Source organism: Zalophus californianus, chromosome 7 (assembly GCF_009762305.2).
Source record: "Zalophus californianus isolate mZalCal1 chromosome 7, mZalCal1.pri.v2, whole genome shotgun sequence".
Lineage (NCBI taxonomy): Eukaryota > Metazoa > Chordata > Mammalia > Carnivora > Otariidae > Zalophus > Zalophus californianus.
The window spans coordinates 85941656-85960613 of NC_045601.1; the positions used below are offsets into that span (position 1 = coordinate 85941656).

Below are 18958 nucleotides of genomic sequence, written 5' to 3' on the forward strand. Positions count from 1 at the left end.
GGGGGGTCGGCTGGGGGTGCGGAGGAGGGAGGGAGAGACGTGGCGGTCTGCGGGATGGGTGCAGGCTGCGGGGATCCACGCTGAAACAGGGCTCTGGCCCTGAACTGGGCCTTGTACTCCCCGCGCGGCGTGGAGGCTGCAGTTTCTGCAAAGGGTCCTGCGAGGGCGGAGATAGCTCGCGGCCCCCTGGGGAGAGCACACAGCGCGGGCGTTCCCTGCTCTCAGAAAATCCCCAGGCCTTCCCGGTGCCTACCCCTAACCCTCCGCTCCTTGCTCACCGCCTGAACGCTCAGCCCCACTTCCGGCACAGGGGGAACTGGAGGTAGAGGAACCTTACTCGGCGCTGGTGGGGCTCTGGTGGGGCTTCGCAGCAAGTAGCCTCTGGTCCTGCCCTTTAACAGGCACTTGCTAGATTAATTTAGTAAAGGACCTACAGGCAGGGGAAGGGGCAGAGTACTCCTAAATCCTGAAGAAGAGAAATAAGAAAGATACCTTTGAGGGGAGGGCCCGAAGTGAGTGGGAATGTGCGTGCGTGTGTGTGTGTGTGTGTGTGTGTGTGTGTGTGTGTGTGTGTTGGGGGGGCAGAGGCAGGGAAATGGTCAACGCACAAAGAATAGGAAATTCAAAACTAATTTTCCTCTTTCCATGTTTTCTTGACTGGCATCACGGACAGAAATAAGCTGAGTAGGGTTGCTTGAAAATTGGGAATCATCCTTTCTCCAATTTATCCGCCTTTACACCTCTCCCTCCCCTCGATTGAAGAAAGCTCATGCTGAATTGTAGGATAAACCTGACAGTAAATAATATTTCCTCAGAGCATAATGACTTCCACTTCTCCTGTCTCCATGTGCTGGACTAATGCGTCCTGAAGTCCTACTACAGGCCAGTCCTTGACTTTAAAGCTGGGATACAAAGTGAAGTAAAATGAAGTTACCTGTTCTCAGAAAATATGCAGTGGTGCATTCATCGAGTTATCCTTCAAGTTACCACTTTGTGTGGTTTCCAAAACCTAAAGACTTTTCTAAATCAAAGAAAGCACCTGAAAACCTATGATTATAATTCCCAAGAATTTTTGACTATAGATTTTACATATTGAAGAAAAAAACCGCTAGATTTTAGTGTTTATTAAGATGGGCTTTCTTTACAAAGATTACCATTATGAGGGTATTTGTCTATGCTATTTAGTACTTTAGGAAAGATTTTGTTTTACAGTTCAGAGCCCCAAGTTTGAACTTTCTCTGTGATGTAAAGTGAGTGTGCAAGAATTCCCCAAGAACTAATATTTGGATAATACAAACTGAATATCAAACTAATATTTGTATAATATGAACTGAAATTATATAACTTGTTGTTTTTCAAGTTCTTTTTAAAACATTGAATTACTTGAAACTGTCACATCATAATAAAAAGGTCTGATAAATCCAAGGCTACTCTATAAAACAGTAGCCCAATATGGGTTGGATTTATTTCTGCATTTCTATGAAACTTGGATCTGCCTTTTGTGTGAAAAGAAAATTTATGATTACATTATTATTACTATTAATTTTTGTGGTGGTTGAAGCATAAACTAATCACCTGGAGTCTTCCCTTGGTATTGAGTTGAAATACTTTCATACAGAGGGCTAGAGTTATCTGTGCATCAGTTTTATGGTGCTTGTGTAGCATGCTCAACATGCTACAAATTCTTCTTTACCTTTTACTGTAAGGTCATAAAGACGATGCCTGGTTTTGCTTTATAAAGTAATTCCCCCATTTAAACAGAAATTTTGGATAAACAAATGAAAGTGCTTAAAAAATCTTTGAGGTACAATATAGTTAACATTGAAAGGAGTTTTTGTCTTGGTCTATAGTTGCAGTATCGTAGTAAGACATCCATGTATGTACCAGTTTTTCAGGCATTTCCTAGAACAGAAGTTAACTATACTTAAGCAAAAAGTTAACTATACTAATATGCATTTGTGTAGAACTTTTTTCCTCAAGTGCAGTCACTTTAACCTTACATAACCTGGAAGGAAGGTTTGGCTAATATTATTCTCCGGAGATAAGAATACTGAATAATTTTGAGGACAAGTAGTTTCCTCAGGGACCCAGAGTTATTAAGCGGCTAAGATAGTGAAAGAAACTAGATTTCTTCATTTTTAGACTCGCTTTCTCTCCAGATAGTTTTGCCTCATGTGGCTACAAATGAGTATCTTAAATAGATGGATAATCAGAGAAAATAGAGAGAAAAAGAGTGATAGTGAATTTTTAGTTATCCGAATTCCCAGCCAAGAAAAATGATATGGGTAATTCAATGGATCGTAAGAATAATTTATAATTGGTATTTTCTAATTATTTGTAAATATTGGTATGGTTCCACCAGATATTGACATGAAGGCACGTGGGGCTTACAAGATTCTGACTTACTGTATTCTTTGGCTCATAAACAAATCTTTTACCTCACATTGAGACTAGGCATTGAGAATAATGAATAATGAAAAATCAGTAACTGGATCAGTTTGCTGTTTGTTTGTCCCTGGCCATAGGGAAGCTAAGTAAGCAGGAGAGCTCCAGTGATCTTTTCTTGTTAGGTGAACCTCAGTGTAGTGGTGGGACCTTAAACCTCCAACCTCTTTGTCTTCTGCTCTTTGGTTCATTGCAAGGCTATACTTTTTGGTAATGTGAACAAATGGTTAATCAGATGATGTTTGGAAGAATATGGAAGGAACATGATTTAAAGGGTAATTATCCTAAGTGAAGTGGGTTTTTTGACGGAAAATGTGAAAGATTCATGGCAGCTATGCTGGTAGAATTATGCCTTGAGTCTCACGAGCTGAGTAGTTGGAATGTTGGAAGGAAATTACTATTGAGGGCTGGTGTTTTCTGCCAAGCAGCAGCATGAAAGTTCAGAACACAGCTTCAGTATCATCCCCATACAGAACTTTATCTTCATAAACATTCATATGAAAGCAATTCTTTCTGCCACTGGTAATGTTTTTCTCTGTCAATTCTTTGACAGATAAGAATCCTTGCAAAATGGAATTTGTGTGTGTGTAAATATAAATGTGGGAGATTGTATGTATATGTTTATATGTAAAATTAGAGAAGTCAGAGCTTGGTTGTAACCTTGCACCCAAAGGACAACTGTGTTATTATCAATAATCAATAGAGATATTCTTATTGGCACTATTTGCTGTGACATGCTCAGTGAGCTCTGAAAACAGGATTTTTTTTTTTTTATTTTTTTTTTAAAGATTTTATTTATTTATTTGAGACAGAGAGAATGAGAGAGAGAGAGCACATGAGAGGGGGGAGGGTCAGAGGGAGAAGCAGACTCCCCGCTGAGCGGGGAGCCCGATGCGGGACTCGATCCAGGGACTCCAGGATCATGACCTGAGCCGAAGGCAGTCGCTTAACCAACTGAGCCACCCAGGCGCCCTGAAAACAGGATTTTATTCATTCTTATAACATCCATCCAAGGTAGGCAGAAGAAGAAGTAGAATTAAATGTAAGCATTACAGTTAAACCATGCCACTTGTTTCAGGAAAGAGATTAGAACATCCTCAGCTACTATCCCTGGCAGATGCTTATATGATTAGAATAGTGAGTTATTAAGAAATTATTCCGAAAGCTCAGTGTAAGTGGAAATAGACAGACATCAAAGAAATCTGAGGGAGCCATGAAATACAGTACCCATGGTTAGTATCTAGATATTTGTTTGTTCATTTGTTTGTTTGCAGAACCCCTTCTGTATGAGGTTTTAAGCTCCCAGAGGGCAGGAAACATGTCTTATACTTCAGGTGAACTCTTCACAACATCTATAGCAGGGCTGACCATATAATAATGATGATAATAAGAATAGCTAACATTTATTCAGGGCCCACTCTATCTATCAGGCACTGTTGTAAGCATTTTGTGTGTAATACTGCACTTAATTTTCAAAATTACCATATCAGGTAGATATTAATATTATACCTATTTTATAGATTAAGAAGCTGAGGCACTGTGCAGTTAAGCAGCTTGTCATGGTTGCACAGCTAATAAGTGGCAAAGTTGGGATTAGAACCCCAAATAAAGATGATGTAGAGGAACAAGTGTCATATCCTTCCATCTAATAGACTAACTTAAATTAAATATTCAGTATTCTTTTTTTTTTTTAAAGATTTTATTTTATTATTTATTTGAGAGAGAGAGAATGAGAGATAGAGAGCACGAGAGGGAAGAGGGTCAGAGGGAGAAGCAGACTCCCCGCAGAGCAGGGAGCCTGATGTGGGACTCGATCCCGGGACTCCAGGATCATGACCTGAGCCGAAGGCAGTCGCTTAACCAACTGAGCCACCCAGGCGCCCAAATATTCAGTATTCATGTATTGAGTATGTGTTAGATGCCAGGGGCAATGTGCCTGGATTATAACGGACATGCAGTCTTTGTCCTTATGGAGCTTATGGTTTTCTACATAGCTATTTCATAACAGAGTTCACTGTAACATCTGACACCAAAATGTATTAGCAATTATTTTTTATTTTTTTAAAAAATATTTTATTTATTTACTTGAGAGAGAATGAGAACTAGAGAGAGAGAGAGCACAGAGGGAGAAGGGAAGAGAGAAGCAGACTCCCAGCTGAGCAGGGAGCCTGATGTGGGACTCCATCCCAGGACCGCGGGATCATGACCTGAGCTGAAGGCAGACGCTTAACTGACTGAGCCACCCCGTGCCCCTGTATTAGCAATTTAATTTAAAGAACTTCCTAGTGATAGACATAATTTATTATGTATTATAGAAGGTACTTTAAATAAGAAGTGACCTGGAAGCAGCCTCCTTGTTGTCCAACCATTTACTTGGTTCTGCTTTATTATTATGCAGCTGAAATTCTACCATATATTGTAGCTATTGCTCACCAATCTCGTCAGTTACTTCAGTCACAGATTGAAGATTGTTAGTTGGTTACATGTGTGGAAATTGGCCAGGATTGATTTTGGAGGGTGTATACATGAAGTGGGAGTTAGGGGTTCCATTAGTCAGATGTGTTCTCAGGTTTGTACAATCTATGTGCCATATGTGCCTGTAGAGAATGCTCTGGATGTGTGGTTTGTTTACCAAAATCGAAAGCCAACGTTTCATTACTACCAGTGCTCAGCACCTAAGATGCTGGGGCTTGTTCCCAAATTACAGTGTTGTATTTAGAGTAGGGTGATTAAAAATCAAGGACAGTCTCTGAAAAATTGAAATTTATGTGTGTTTAATAATTTTCTTTGGTAAATTTCCAGTAATTAACATTTTCAACTTACTTTTTTCTACTTCCTTTGATTCACTCTTTGGACTTATAAGGGAAATGGATTGATGTAGAGAAATGTAAGAATGGTGGCCAGTGAACTAGTTTTCTATATAAATTATATGACAGCATTTTAGTGATATGTAGACTGTGACAGATTAAATGTGGATTTTAGTGATGCGTTTTTAAGTAGAGCTTTCATACTTGCAAGGAATCTCTCCCTTGATTAAATACCATTTGAGTCTTTTTCAAAATCTTGATAATAGTTTTGTAAGATGTTTATATATGCATGCACATATGTATATGTACATACACATACAGATACACATATTTATCTTTGACAAGGCATAATTTCAATATTGCATTAAAAATGATATCTAAAAGTGTCAAAGAGTAAAGAAAAAATTAAAAAACTAAAAATGCATCTTCATCAAATATGGAAATTCAGGTGTATAATGTAGTGTTATTAATGCTTTAAAATCTATTTTATATTGAGGTTGATGGTAAAAAAAGTTCTGGTAGGGAAAATGAATATGTTTGGAGGATATGCTTTAAATAATATATTTAGTATTAAATATATATAAAACATGTTTTATAGTAATTGGCTTAAATTCTACATACTAGGTGACACATGAAAATATATACTTAATTATAGTTATTTTTACTAAGGCAGATAGTGTAGAAACATGCATGCTCTCAAACATTTCATTTTAAAAGTTAAGTTTCTTCAGTAAGCAATTGTTATTGCTGGAAGATGGCCAGAGGGCTTTTAGATGGCTATAGAGCAATAATGAGATTGAGTATTTTTAATTCCTATGGAAGAAATATTTTATTAACTCTCAAAACACTATTTGAGAGATATAGAGACATATAGTATTTTTATTTTATAAATGAAGTAAAGGAGGTGCATAAACATGGGTAATTGACAAAGCCAGATCTGTTGTCCCATTAGATGTGGCTATTAGAATGCTATAATTGTTATATGCGTTTTTCCAAAGCGGAGACAAAAAATACTAAAATTATTGGACCCTGTTAGCAGGAATTTAGGAATATGATAAAATTTATCAACAGAAAGTAACAGGCAGTTGATAAGAATATAGGAAGGTATTTCTTTGTAAATATTTGCATCGTACAAAGATAACCATTCCGTACATAATTGATAGATAAAATGCAATTATCCACTTAGGGCTTTGCCTAAGGATGCTATAATATTTCTAACATCATCTTGCTTTGTTAGGGATTAACAGGACCTGATGGATCCCCTGGTTCTGTTGGACCAAGAGGGCACAAAGTAAGTTAGCCACCTACTATTAATTGCTGGTATTAGATGCTGAAGTATAATTTCATTATAGTGTTTGCAAATCAACTGAAAAATTAGTTATGAAACAGAGGAAATACACTTGTTCAACTAAAATCGTGTTTTAGTTGAATTAAATTAAATTAAAAACATCAAGATGGAGTGTTTTAATGATTTCAAAATTTATGCAATTTACATGTTTATGTATTCATGCCACAAAAAGCTAAGTACAATGAAGCTGTTTTTATTTTTAGGGAGAACCTGGTGTTCCTGGATCTCGTGGATTTCCAGTAAGTAATTGTAAAGTGACAGAATTGAAAATCTCCCATTTTTCCTGTTATTATGAAGTGTTTAAATGCAGCTTTTGACATAATATGCATCACAAAGGAGTTCATGACTTATCTGCTATGGTAAGCATTCTGGGTATGAATATTGAACATTTAGAGAAATTTGAATGCACAGTATAAAATACATATGTCTCCCAATAGACAACTCCCCCTTCATTCCCCTTGATAGAAAACATTTCTTGCATAATAACAGCAAATCTAAATATTCAATGTTTAGACCATAATATCACACCACTTCACAACTGGTTTTATCTCTAATGGAATGTCAACCATCAAATATAATTACTAGCCTGATTCCCCGGTTAGTCCTTTCCTGCATTGCCCGATCTGGCTGATTTGTGTGTTATTTCTATTTATAAGGGGGCTACTAGGTTCTCAGGCTGTTTTCCTTTCCATTTTGCTCTTTATTCCTCTTTTGTTCTTGTCATTAATCTGTATTTTTTGTCTTTGTTTTCTATTTGCACTGTTTTCATGGCCATATTTCACTGTCTGTCAACTTTTCCATTTTAAGGCTATTTTCAGAAATGAATAGCTTGCCGGCCTTTCTCCCAAAGTTTTCCACTCAGAGCTCAACATCTTATAGAGATGCCTTTTTAAAAAAACTGAGTGAAATTTGAAATTTGTCAAACATCTAGAGCTATGGTAATGAAATAACATTGATTACTTTGGTATTTTCAAGCATAATACTAATTCCCCAAATTGATTTACATATTAAAATGATCAAATAGGAGTGATTTTTCAAATGCCTTGAAATGCCTTGAAAAAGCCCCACTTATTATTAAAACATATTGCTCATGTGAAATTCGTGCTTGTTTTGGCTGCCTAAATAATTAGAAATAATAATATCATTATCACAGGGTATATGTTGATTCCACTAAATGCTTCATATACGGATATTTTATTTTTATTTTTTATTTTTTTCTTTTTAAAGATTTTATTTATTTATTTGAGAGAGAGAATGAGATAGAGAGAGCATGAGAGGGGGTAGGGTCAGAGAGAGAAGCAGACTCCCTGCTGAGCAGGGACCCCGATGCGGGACTGGATCCCAGGAGCCTGGGATCATGACCTGAGCCAAAGGCGGTTGCTTAACCAACTGAGCCACCCAGGCGCCCATATACGGATATTTTAGAAAATGAAGTCTGGAATGAAAGCTAACATGAATATGGTATCACAGATAGCTGTAAATAAAAGTTATTCAAGCCAGTGTATCAGGGAAAGGAGTAATGAGGGTTCCCAAATGACGGGGGTGTGGGGTGGGGGGGGAGGGGCATATTGAACCTGGAAAGCAAAGATAGAGAAAAAGGGATTCTAGGCAGCTGATGTTCAGTTATATGAAGTTCAACAAGCATATAGTTAGGGTTTCACGTATATTAGGCCCTGTGTTAGGAATTGAAGCTAGGAGGATAAATAAGATGTGGTGTCAATCCTTGGTTATATGCAGTTTGGTGTTGCTAAGGAGATATAAAGGATAAAGGAGAGGGAGACAAAATAATTAGCTTTAAGATCAAATTCAGGATATTAAATTAGGATCCCATAGTAAGTTATTTCTGGAGTGACACCATTTTATTTTCATCTACTGGATTTGGTGTCTGGAAACGTAGTCCTACCTGTGAAAAGAGGGTAGCTTCTGGTCTTTTCCCCCCTTGCCTTTCTGTGCTAAATGTTTGTTTGGGAGGATTTCCAAACATCACATTATAAATTATAAAGCAGTACACTGTATTGCTTTTAATGTAGATTTCTTATAGAACACAGCAAAAAAATCTTTAAACTGTCAGGTTGTGTTGTGCTTCTTTGTGAGTGATGCTAAGTTCTGACAGTAAGCATGAATGACTTCTTTGATTTTCTTAAAAACAAGTTTGGGAGAAGTATTATGGGTTAGCTTAGATATCCAAGTTATATTTGAGGTGCTGAAACAAGCTTCTTCCTTTAGAAGTAGAGCCATGTTTGCTTTTCTTTATCCAGTCCATTTATATCCAGTCCTTTATATTTTATGGCTCTTCTATATCCAGTCCTTTATATTTTATGGCTCTTCTATACCCAGTCCTTTATATCCAGACAAATTTTATACTTTTTTTTTGAACTGAGTTATGTCTGTCTGTATTTATACTAAGTTTAAATCACATACCATAACAATTTTTGTTTTAACCTTTTAGGGCCGCGGTATTCCTGGGCCCCCTGTAAGTATCATCTCTTGGTTTATTTCTGCCTAAGTCTATAACAGTGGCCTGTTTCTCAGCTCCCAAGCTTACTTGCCAGCAGACACTACCCAGGGTATTTATAGTGTCCCACATACATGACCTTAGGTGGCTAAACAAAAAATTTATTCATTTTAGAAATTTCTGTTCCATTTTAAGTAATTAAAATTTGGTCAAATAAGTTATTGTGTCATTGGAAACCAAAGCTAGCACAGACATGTAATCCTGAATCAATTACTTATCATATTTGATATGATTTATGATAGATTATAAAACCACCCATAAGTCACCATGTCCCTTTATTTATTTATAATTATGTTTTTTAAAAAATTGAAGTATAATTAACATACAGTGTTATGTTAATTTCAGGTGTCTAATATAGTGATTCAACAATTCTGTACATTACTCAGTACTCACCACAATAAATGTGGTCATCATTTGTCACCGAGCAATGTTATTGCCATCCTATTGACTATGTTCTCTATGCTATACTTTTCGTTTCCGTGACTTACTTGTTTTATCACTGGAAGTTTGTACCTTTTACCCCCACCCACCTCCCCTCTGATAACCACCAGTTTGTATTTAAGAGTTTGGTTTTTTTTTGTTGTTTGTTTGCTTGCTTCCTTGTTTTGTGTTTTAGATTGCACAAATAAGTGAAATTGTATGGTGTTTGTTTTTCTCTGTCTGACTTACTTCACTCAGCATACCCTCTAGGTCCATCTGTATTGTTGCAAATGGCAAGATCTCATTCTTTTTTATGGCTGAGTAATATTCCATTGCATATATACATACAGGGTCCTCCTGGGGCAGCAGGACTCCCTGGAGAGCTTGGCCGTGTTGGACCAGTTGTGAGTACTGCAGTGCATTTTGATAGACATTTGCTGATTTAGTGGAAGACATTGCTCAGGAAGGCAAATTGCCCTAACTCTATGCTTTCCCTTGCAAATCCAAAAAAATGGCAGATGAATATCATTCCAGTTCATAATATTGATGGGAACCAGGGATAATAATGCTACCTCATTTTTGTAGAGTGATTTTAATTTTTTTCCCAAAGTTATCAGCTAAACTTTTCTTCCCAACTTCCAGAATTACTGATCAGTCAAAGGGGTGTCACCTCCATCTAATAGACTCTCAGCCAGAATTAAGGTCCAGTGTCTTTTGTGTTAGGCTAACTGCATGAAATGAAAAGTGAATAGCCAAAAATTATTGCCAAGTATATTTATGTTAGGATCATTAAATTGTAATTGAACCAACAGAACTTAACATTAGGCAATAAAGAGCTGAACTCCATAGGAGAAATTGCTCGTAGTTAAGTTCTTGATGTTACTATCCAATAAATATTTCAAGGATGTTGAGAAGTAGTGACATTATGTGAAGGATAGATGATTGTAAACGCATTGAGAATAGGAGCCATGTGTTAAGTACTTATTCTTGCTTCTCTATATGTCTTACGATTTGATAAAATTATTCACTGAACGGATGAATAAATATGAAATGGTTGTAAGGTTAAATTAATTGTAAGATGCTTTTGTCTTCTTATGGTAGAATATTAAGAAGGAAAAGGTATGCAAGGAGTAAACTGTGGATGTTAAGACAAATTGAAATCCATTTTCATTTGAATTTAGCCATCTTTGATTTTCAGTCCCATTTGCAAAAGAGTATGGTGACAGGCCAAGTAATAGCTTGTGGGTAAACAGTACGAGGGAGAGTCGGCATTGCAGAGATTAACCTTCCTTTCCAAAGCTTCAGGCCAGGTGCAAGCCTTCTTTTGCTACCATTATCTGGGTGGCACTAGCAGCACTGGCTGTTCCAGTTTCTCTTAAATCAACTAGAAAAATATGTAGTGTTTCCAGTTTGTTTTCAGAATAAAGTGATCCTTCTATAGAGAAGAACTGGCTTTGTTTTTACCCCCCCCAAATCTCCTGCCTTGTTTTATTACTTTGGTGAGACTGGAGCTCCTTTATTCTTCTGGTTTTGTGGAGCTAATTGGATTATGGGCCACCCATCGATTTTCGTGGCAGGTCTATGCATGGTTGAGCTCTGTGGGGGTTTCTAGTAATATTCTCTCATGCATCACCAGTTTTATGCACTGTGTTTTGACATGTGTATAACCACTGTGTCACGATTTTGAAATAACTTAGGGTGACCCTGGGAGAAGAGGACCACCTGGCCCCCCTGGCCCCCCAGGACCCAGTGTAAGTTATTTGCAGCTTGAATTTTCTTGTATCTGAGAGTTAGGATTAAAGAAACCTAAGAACCAAAAAATGGAAGTACTTGTTAATCAAGTCATCATTCTAAAATTCCAAAATGGCTATCAATTTTTTCACCCATTCAGAGCATGAGTCTTTTTAGGCCCGAAAAGTAGAGGAATAACAATAATTTAAAAGGTGGTTTTCTCAGGGAATGGCTTACTCATATATTTGAAGTCCTTTGACATTTGTGATTTCTCAAATGCTTAAAACTTGGCTGTATGAAAGGGATATTTTCAAATGAACTAAGGTTTACAAAGGATTTACACAGTAAGCAATTTAAAAAATAGGGGTTTAAGCAGGAAATAATCCATATTTTATTTCTTTTCAGTTTTTTAAAAGATGTATTTATTTGAGAGAGAGAGAAAGAGAGAGAAAGCACATGAGTCGGGGGAGGGGCAGAGGGAGAGGGAGAGAAATCCTCAAGTAGACTACCCACTGAGTGGAGCCCAAAGCGGGGCTCATCTCATGATCCTGAGATCCCAACCTTTTTCAGGTTTGGGCTGAGCTGAAATTAAGAGTCAGATGCTCAACTGACAGGGTGCCCTGCTAATTCATATTTTAGATGTATGATCCAGAATTCCCCATATTATCTCTTCTGTCTCTCATTTCAGTTCCTTTCAGCTCCCTGAAAGAGGGGTCTTCAAAAGGAATATGCCCATGAGTCAAAGTTTAAGAATATTAGCATATTATATGTTGCTATTTGTTCCTTATATCCTATTGAACAAATATTTTTATTATATTTTTGTCCAGTGGACTTTCTATTATAAGTAGGTTTGAATAGGGTATTTAACTATATTCTTAACTTTAATATTTTCTTTACTTTAGGGAACAATTGGCTTTCATGAAGGAGATCCATTGGTAAGATGTTTACCTTTGAACGAAACACAGTTTAAGTCAAAGACAATGTAATCGTCAGATGAGTTCTCTTTAAAATTATCTTGCTGGAATATGTCGTATTTCTGTGTTTTACTTTACATGGATAGCAGAGCAATCCATTGCGCTAGTGGGCTGATGGTTTGTATAAGTGGTTTTCATTATGGAAATTTTTTTTAAGATTTTATTTATTTATTTGACAGAGAGAGATTGAGAGAGAGCACAAGCAGGGGAAGCATCAGGCGGAAGGAGAAGCAGGCTCCCCACTGAACAGAGAGCCCAATGCAGGGCTCCATCCCAGGACCCTGGGATCACTACCCGAGCCGAAGGCAGACGCTTAACGACTGAGCCACCCAGGCGCCCCTGTTTTTGCTTTTCCCTAGTCTTTTTACTTCATGACTAAGGCATCGTTTTCACCAGAGCACCCCAATTTCAGAAGCTAGAAGTCAAACAACTCCCTCTGAGACTTATTTTACTTATAGACTAATATTCAAATGATGTTGGGAAACTGTACTAAATGCAATTTTGGCCAATTTGACAAGGGTTTTTGTGGACCTCACGATAGAGCTATTCTGGTGGAAGTGGGAAAGGGAAGGGATCAGGTTGTGGTACACTATGTTGGAAGCATTTGGTATACTAGGTCTGGAAACATTTTATTTCTTTAATAAATCTGAAATAAATATGACAAAATATTAGCATTTATTAAATCTGGATGGTGAACACATGGGGGATGCTTGTTCTATTCTCTGTGCTTTTCTGTAAGCTAGGAATATTTCTGAGTTTAAAAATGAAATATTGAAAAAAAGGGATATTCAGACTTATTTAATGAATATAACTATACTGGGATTCTGAAGCTGCAATCCCTAAAACAGTACCATTTTGTCATAAAGGGGGGGCTCTAATTTATGCTCTCTCTACCTCTCTCTCTTTGGCAGTGTCCCAATTCCTGTCCACCAGGTCGCTCAGGATATCCAGGCTTACCAGGCATGAGGGTGAGAGAATAATTTCAGTATTTTATATTCAAGAGTATTATCCATAGAGAAAAAATAGATCCTTTCCTGTAAACACTGTTCTTTATGGTGCAAGACCCCATTTTGACGGATTAGGCCTGTCTGTGTTTGCTTATTCTTCGGCTTAGTCTGTGGTCCTTCTTCAGTCCTAGAAACTCCAGCTGGTTCCCCTGGCAGGTACATGGAAACATGGATGTTTGATTACACGGTGCTTCTCTTGTTCAGGGAGGAAATACCAGTAAAATGTACTGGCTTGAGAGACGCTATAACACCAGATTAAGGTTCCAAAGTTTGCTTCCTATGAAGGAAGACTGGGGAGTAATTGCACCCATAATGTATTTGAAACTATTTTAGTTAAAAAATTGGGAAAACAATGCAAAGTAGGCAAGAAAAGAGACATCCCCAAAATGTTTTTCTCTCACTCTATATCATAATTGCTTCAAAATTTCTCATAAAAAATACCAAATGTTGGGGTTAAGTGGCTCTTTCTCTCTAGTCTGTGGGGTCTGAAGTGATTTTGAAAATTCCAGACCAGAGGAGTTCTGCTATGATCTGAAAGGCCCCAGGGCACTGGTTTTCCAATTATGGTTTTCTCTAAGGTTGGTTTAGTGGGTTCTCACAACTGCAGAAGATTTGGTCCTGGATTTTTTTTTTTTTAAAGATTGTATTTATTTATTTATTTGACAGAGACACAGCAAGAGCAGGAACATAGGCAGGGGGAGTGGGAGAGGGAGAAGCACACTTCCCGCGGAGCAGGGACCCCAATGCGGGGCTCGATCCCAGGACCCCAGGATCATGACCTGAGGCGAAGGCAGATGCTTAACGACTGAGCCACCCAGGTGCCCCTGGTCCTGGATTGGTGTCTTATTTTTCACCAAGACCTACACTGTCAGAACAAGAAAGTCTCCAAGGGTGAAAGCTCTGATAGACTTAATTTTGGAATGTTCATTTCCCATCTGCCTCATGTTACCACCCAAAGCACACACATGCTTAGAACTAGTGGCCCGACAAGAATAGAGAGGCATTTTCTTCTCATGCTATGCAGCTTTCATGGACTGCCCTTTATGGCTTTCCCTTTGCATTTGTAATTGTGTACAAGAAGAGGTGGAAGTCGTGCATCTGGGGAGCTCCCTTTCTTATATCAGCTCTTTTTCCACCTCCAAGAAGTAAGTGGGTATAGAGAAGGTGGAAGGGTTTTCGGAGCAGCATGGAGAGAGCAGGGGATAGCCAGCTGAGCTCGGTCAGGACTGTCATCTTTGAGGAAAAATTCCTGATGCTGGAGAAGGCTTAAAGCTGTTAACCCAGCTGTGAGAGGAAGTTTGCGACAGAGGGATCTAGGGATCAGCCAGTAATACATCATGTTGCCGAACTGGGTAATGAAGCTTTGTTATTCTAGAACAGTGTTTTTCTATTAACTAGAGCTAATATTTATCATATACACTAGTCATGTAATACACGTGGTGGTATTAAGGTTATTGAAGGCAGTCATTTTCTTTGTGACATAACCTTTTTCTGGGTAGCACACTGACACAGATTTAGGGAAGCAAGATCACTTTATGAACCTTCTGACCACTTTCTGTGACAAACCCAATAGAATTATTTTTTAATTTGTTAATTTATTTACTTGTTAATTATGCATTTTTAGGGTCATAAAGGGGCTAAAGGAGAAACTGGTGAACCTGGAAGACAAGGTCACAAGGTAAGAAAAATGAGTATATAGTGGGTAAACTGTGATTAGGAGGTAGTGATTACTTTTATTACAAGGAATTTTAAGGAATAAGAAAGCATGCTATTTTATCCTTCCTTTTCAAATGATAATTGACAGGTTTTCAGTAGCTGCATAGATATTCTGACTAAGCATAATATTCTCATGTTGTTCAATTACAAGAAACAATAGTACACCATACATTTCATTCTTTCCTGTGTTGCTGCTCCTTGCTTTCTTTTGAAATCAATCACACTCAGCTTTTTTTCCTTGATGCTTTTGGTAGTCAAACATTATTCAGCTAGTTTTTCCACTGCACTAAACAAAATTTTATGACATGTGTAAAATTTTATGACAAGTGGTGCTGACACTAGCAAACAGGAGGTTGAGAGCTGATAGCTTCTCATCTTAAGTTCTGAAATAATTTGTCTGTTTCTGACTCCATTTCAGTAGAATTTAGATTTTGAGTAATTTGAAAGTGAGTGATAGACTTATGTTATTATCTGGATAGAAACATGGAATCCACAGCACCACTTGCCTTGGGGCTGGCGTGCCTTGCAGAAAAACCAAGGCAAAAATGTGAAGTAAGATGACTTATTTGCTTTTTTTAAAATCCACTGGTGTAAATTGTCTAAGAATTTTACTTCCTGCATAACAGAAGTTTTGTCCCTGTTAATTCTGTGATATTTTACAAAGTCAAACTGTTCTTATTAATGTGGATTTTCTAGACTTTGTTGACTGTGCGCTTCTATGCCTTTATTGGGCGGAGGCAGAAACTTGGTTTTTTTCTTTGGAAGTTAAGAACTGGAGAGGCAATTTATTATATCGTCAGGCATTAATATCCTTGAACTCTAGCTAAAATCAGTCTGTTGAACAACCTGAGATAATCAGAATAAGTAAGCCAATTTTCTCGACCCTATTACAGTTTGGACATTTATTTCTAGTCTTTAATTACTTGGGCCCTGAGTAATTAAGGCATTTTATCTATCTGGAATGTAACAGCTGGGTTCTTAATGTCAAATTGGAGAAAGTAGAAAAAAGTTGAGTACTTTAGAAATTTTTCTGCATGCTCATTCCCCCACTAAATCTTGAAATTCATAGTTGAAAAAAATTCAACAAATATTTATTAAGTACCTGCTGTGTGCCAGGGTTTATTCTAAGTGCCAGGGGCACAGAAGTGAAAAAAATATGTCCCACCACAGGAGACTGGCTAAATTAAGTATGACATATCCATATAATAGAATATTATCTAACCACAGAAAAAGGTATGTAAGGATATCACATTATACCAAAAGATATTCATGAGTTAATGCATATAGTCAAACAGATATGGTAGACTTCTGTTATTTTTGGTGCCATGCTCTCTTCCTTCTTCTTTTAGTGACCCCTTTTCTTTGGGGGAACTTTTACAACCCCATTTGGGGATGGAGCTGTCAATTAGAGTATTTTCCCCGTCTCCCCAAGAAACTAATATTATTGATACCTATACAAGTTAGTTATCCAGACTCTCAAATTTGGTTTGATTTTCAGTGAAGAACCTGAAAATCGTTTGGGTGTGTGAGATAATTGGCCAAAATTTTATTGGTCCTTTAATTTATTTCACATGTTGTGTCACTTACACCTTTCAGTGGTGTCTTTGAAAATTTATATGGGAAGATAGGATGACAATAGTTCATTGAAGAATGAACCTTAAAAGTGTAATAGATGCACTGAACTGTAAACTGAAAGTGGATTCACAATTCTGCCTTGAATTTATTCTACAAATTAGTTAATGAAGATTTTAAATTTTGTTTATGGATATAGGAATGAATAGTCAAAAGTCTTTCAGTAAAATGATAATAAATTTCTATTCCTAAATTTGTCATTATGTTGTGGTTATTGATTAGTTGTGTGCTATTCATCTGCTGGTAAAATATTTAAATCAACTATATTACTCCAAGGTTTATCCTGGAATCTGTAGGAAAATACCCCAAACCTTGCTAATGAAAACTTACTGTACCACAAACCTTGCTAATGAAAACTTACTGTGCACATATATCAATCATTGTTGTTTTGATAGTTAGGCAGGGACATAGATATAGCAGTTAATTACACACATGTGTTGATTATCCATTCCTTGAAATAGCTAATTCACTGGCTTTCCCATTGGGACTGCCTCTCCTCGCTGTCAGTCATATATTCTTATGGAATATAATCTGAATAAAATTATGAGAGTGAAACCACTATGTAATACTCTCAATACTTGATTCAAAAGTCAAGTATAAATGATTTAGGCATAACCTAGTTCTTTGCAGTTATGCCCAAAGGTTCTATATTAATATTGCTGTTCAATTTTCTGTATTTCTGTGTGTATGTGTGTGTGTGTGTGACAATCTCTATAAGGTATAGTTTGTAGAGAAAGAACATGGATGAATTGAAATATGTAATAAGCAACAGAAATAGATTTTTATCTAATATTATGCACATAATATTAAAAATGAATTTTTCTCATGATTAATTTTACAATTTAAGATATCCATTACCACAGGAAATGTAGGGCAGTATATTTCTGTAAAAAAAAAACCTTGTCAGAGGGAAAAGTAACATTTTTTCAGAGTCAGTCAAGTAATTTTCTGTAAGAAACAGCAGTTGTATTTCTTTTCTAACATTTTAAATATACTAAATTATATATACTAACATTTTAAAGTATATCAGAGGTTATAAAATTAATATCAAAAAGTCAAACAATAATTAGTTAGAAAACAAAATGGAAGAAGATTCCATTGGCAATAGCTACCAAATAGTCAATATACCTTAGAACAAACTTAAATATTCAAGACTAATATGAGGGAAAGAGCAAAGCTTTATTGAAGGAAAGAAAAAGATTTGATTCACTAGGGAGATACACTGAGTTCCAAGACAGACTCAGTATTGTAAAGAATCTAATTCTCTCCATATTAATCTTTTAATTTAGTGCAGTCCTAATATAAAACAAGTAGTATTTTTGTGAGGATTTTCCAAATAATTCTAAAGTGCATCTGGAAGAGTAAACATTTAGGAAAAACTGAAAAATAAGAGTAAACATAAATGAAAAATAAAGCTAAAGGAATTCGCTCTATCTAAGACTAAGATATATTATAAAATTTCAATAATTAAAATGTGGTATTGGCAAATTCATACAACAGATGAGAAGAGCAGAGTAGGAAATCTAGAAACAAGTATATTTCACAATTTACTATATGTTAAAGAAGAATTTTCCAGCCTATGTGGAGAGAATCTAGTATTCAATAAATGATATTATAGAAAGTGGCCAATTGCCAGGTGATTTCTTTTTTTAAATTTAAATTCAGTTAGCCAACATATAGTACATCATTTATTTCAGATGTAGAGTTCAGTAATTAATCAGTTGCATATAATACCCAGTGCTTATCACATCACATGGCCTTCTTTATGCCCATCACCCAGTTATCCCATCCCCCCACCCACCTCCAAAAGTGATAGATTTCTACTTTATATTTTACATTAAAATCAATTAAAGATTTCTATGTAAAAAATTAAACTATGAAGTTATAGAAGAAAAATACATATGAATATTTGTCTATTTTGGGTATGGAGAAAGCTTTTCTGTGGGTGACATCAAATGTACAAGCCAAGAAAAGAAGGACTGATTTAAATACTTTTTCAAAATTGTTTTGGTAGAGAAATTGTAATAAGAAAAGTTAAAAGTGAAAATCACAAATAAATGATCTTGTAGTTGCTGGAAAAGTTTGCATAGCATGATCATATTTTCCTAATAACACCCCCCCACACACACACACTGGGAACATGAATGTATATATGTTCTGTCTCTGTCCTTCCCTCCCCCATGACCCCATTATAGAGAAGCACCTAAGATGTTACTGATATTTATAGTTGAAAGGTGGGCTTTGGGTGACTTTATTCGTATACTTCTCTGTATTTTCTGAATGTCCTACAATTAATATGTATTACTCATATAAACTAATTTAAGAAGGTATAGTAACATAACTCAGGGGTTGCCAAGTGAATT

The 18958-nt window shown here is 36.5% G+C and overlaps 1 protein-coding gene across 1 annotated transcript in view; it reads left to right on the top strand.

Moving 5' to 3' along the window:
• COL9A1 (collagen type IX alpha 1 chain) overlaps positions 1–18958 on the top strand; it is a 92593-nt gene that overhangs the window by 22421 nt on the left and 51214 nt on the right. Inside the window, exons 11-18 of the mRNA XM_027602658.2 lie at positions 6490–6543; positions 6804–6839; positions 9050–9073; positions 9886–9939; positions 11233–11286; positions 12169–12201; positions 13152–13208; positions 14872–14925. Of these exons, the coding sequence (XP_027458459.1) occupies positions 6490–6543; positions 6804–6839; positions 9050–9073; positions 9886–9939; positions 11233–11286; positions 12169–12201; positions 13152–13208; positions 14872–14925 (366 nt within the window). The remainder of the gene's footprint in view (positions 1–6489; positions 6544–6803; positions 6840–9049; positions 9074–9885; positions 9940–11232; positions 11287–12168; positions 12202–13151; positions 13209–14871; positions 14926–18958) is intronic.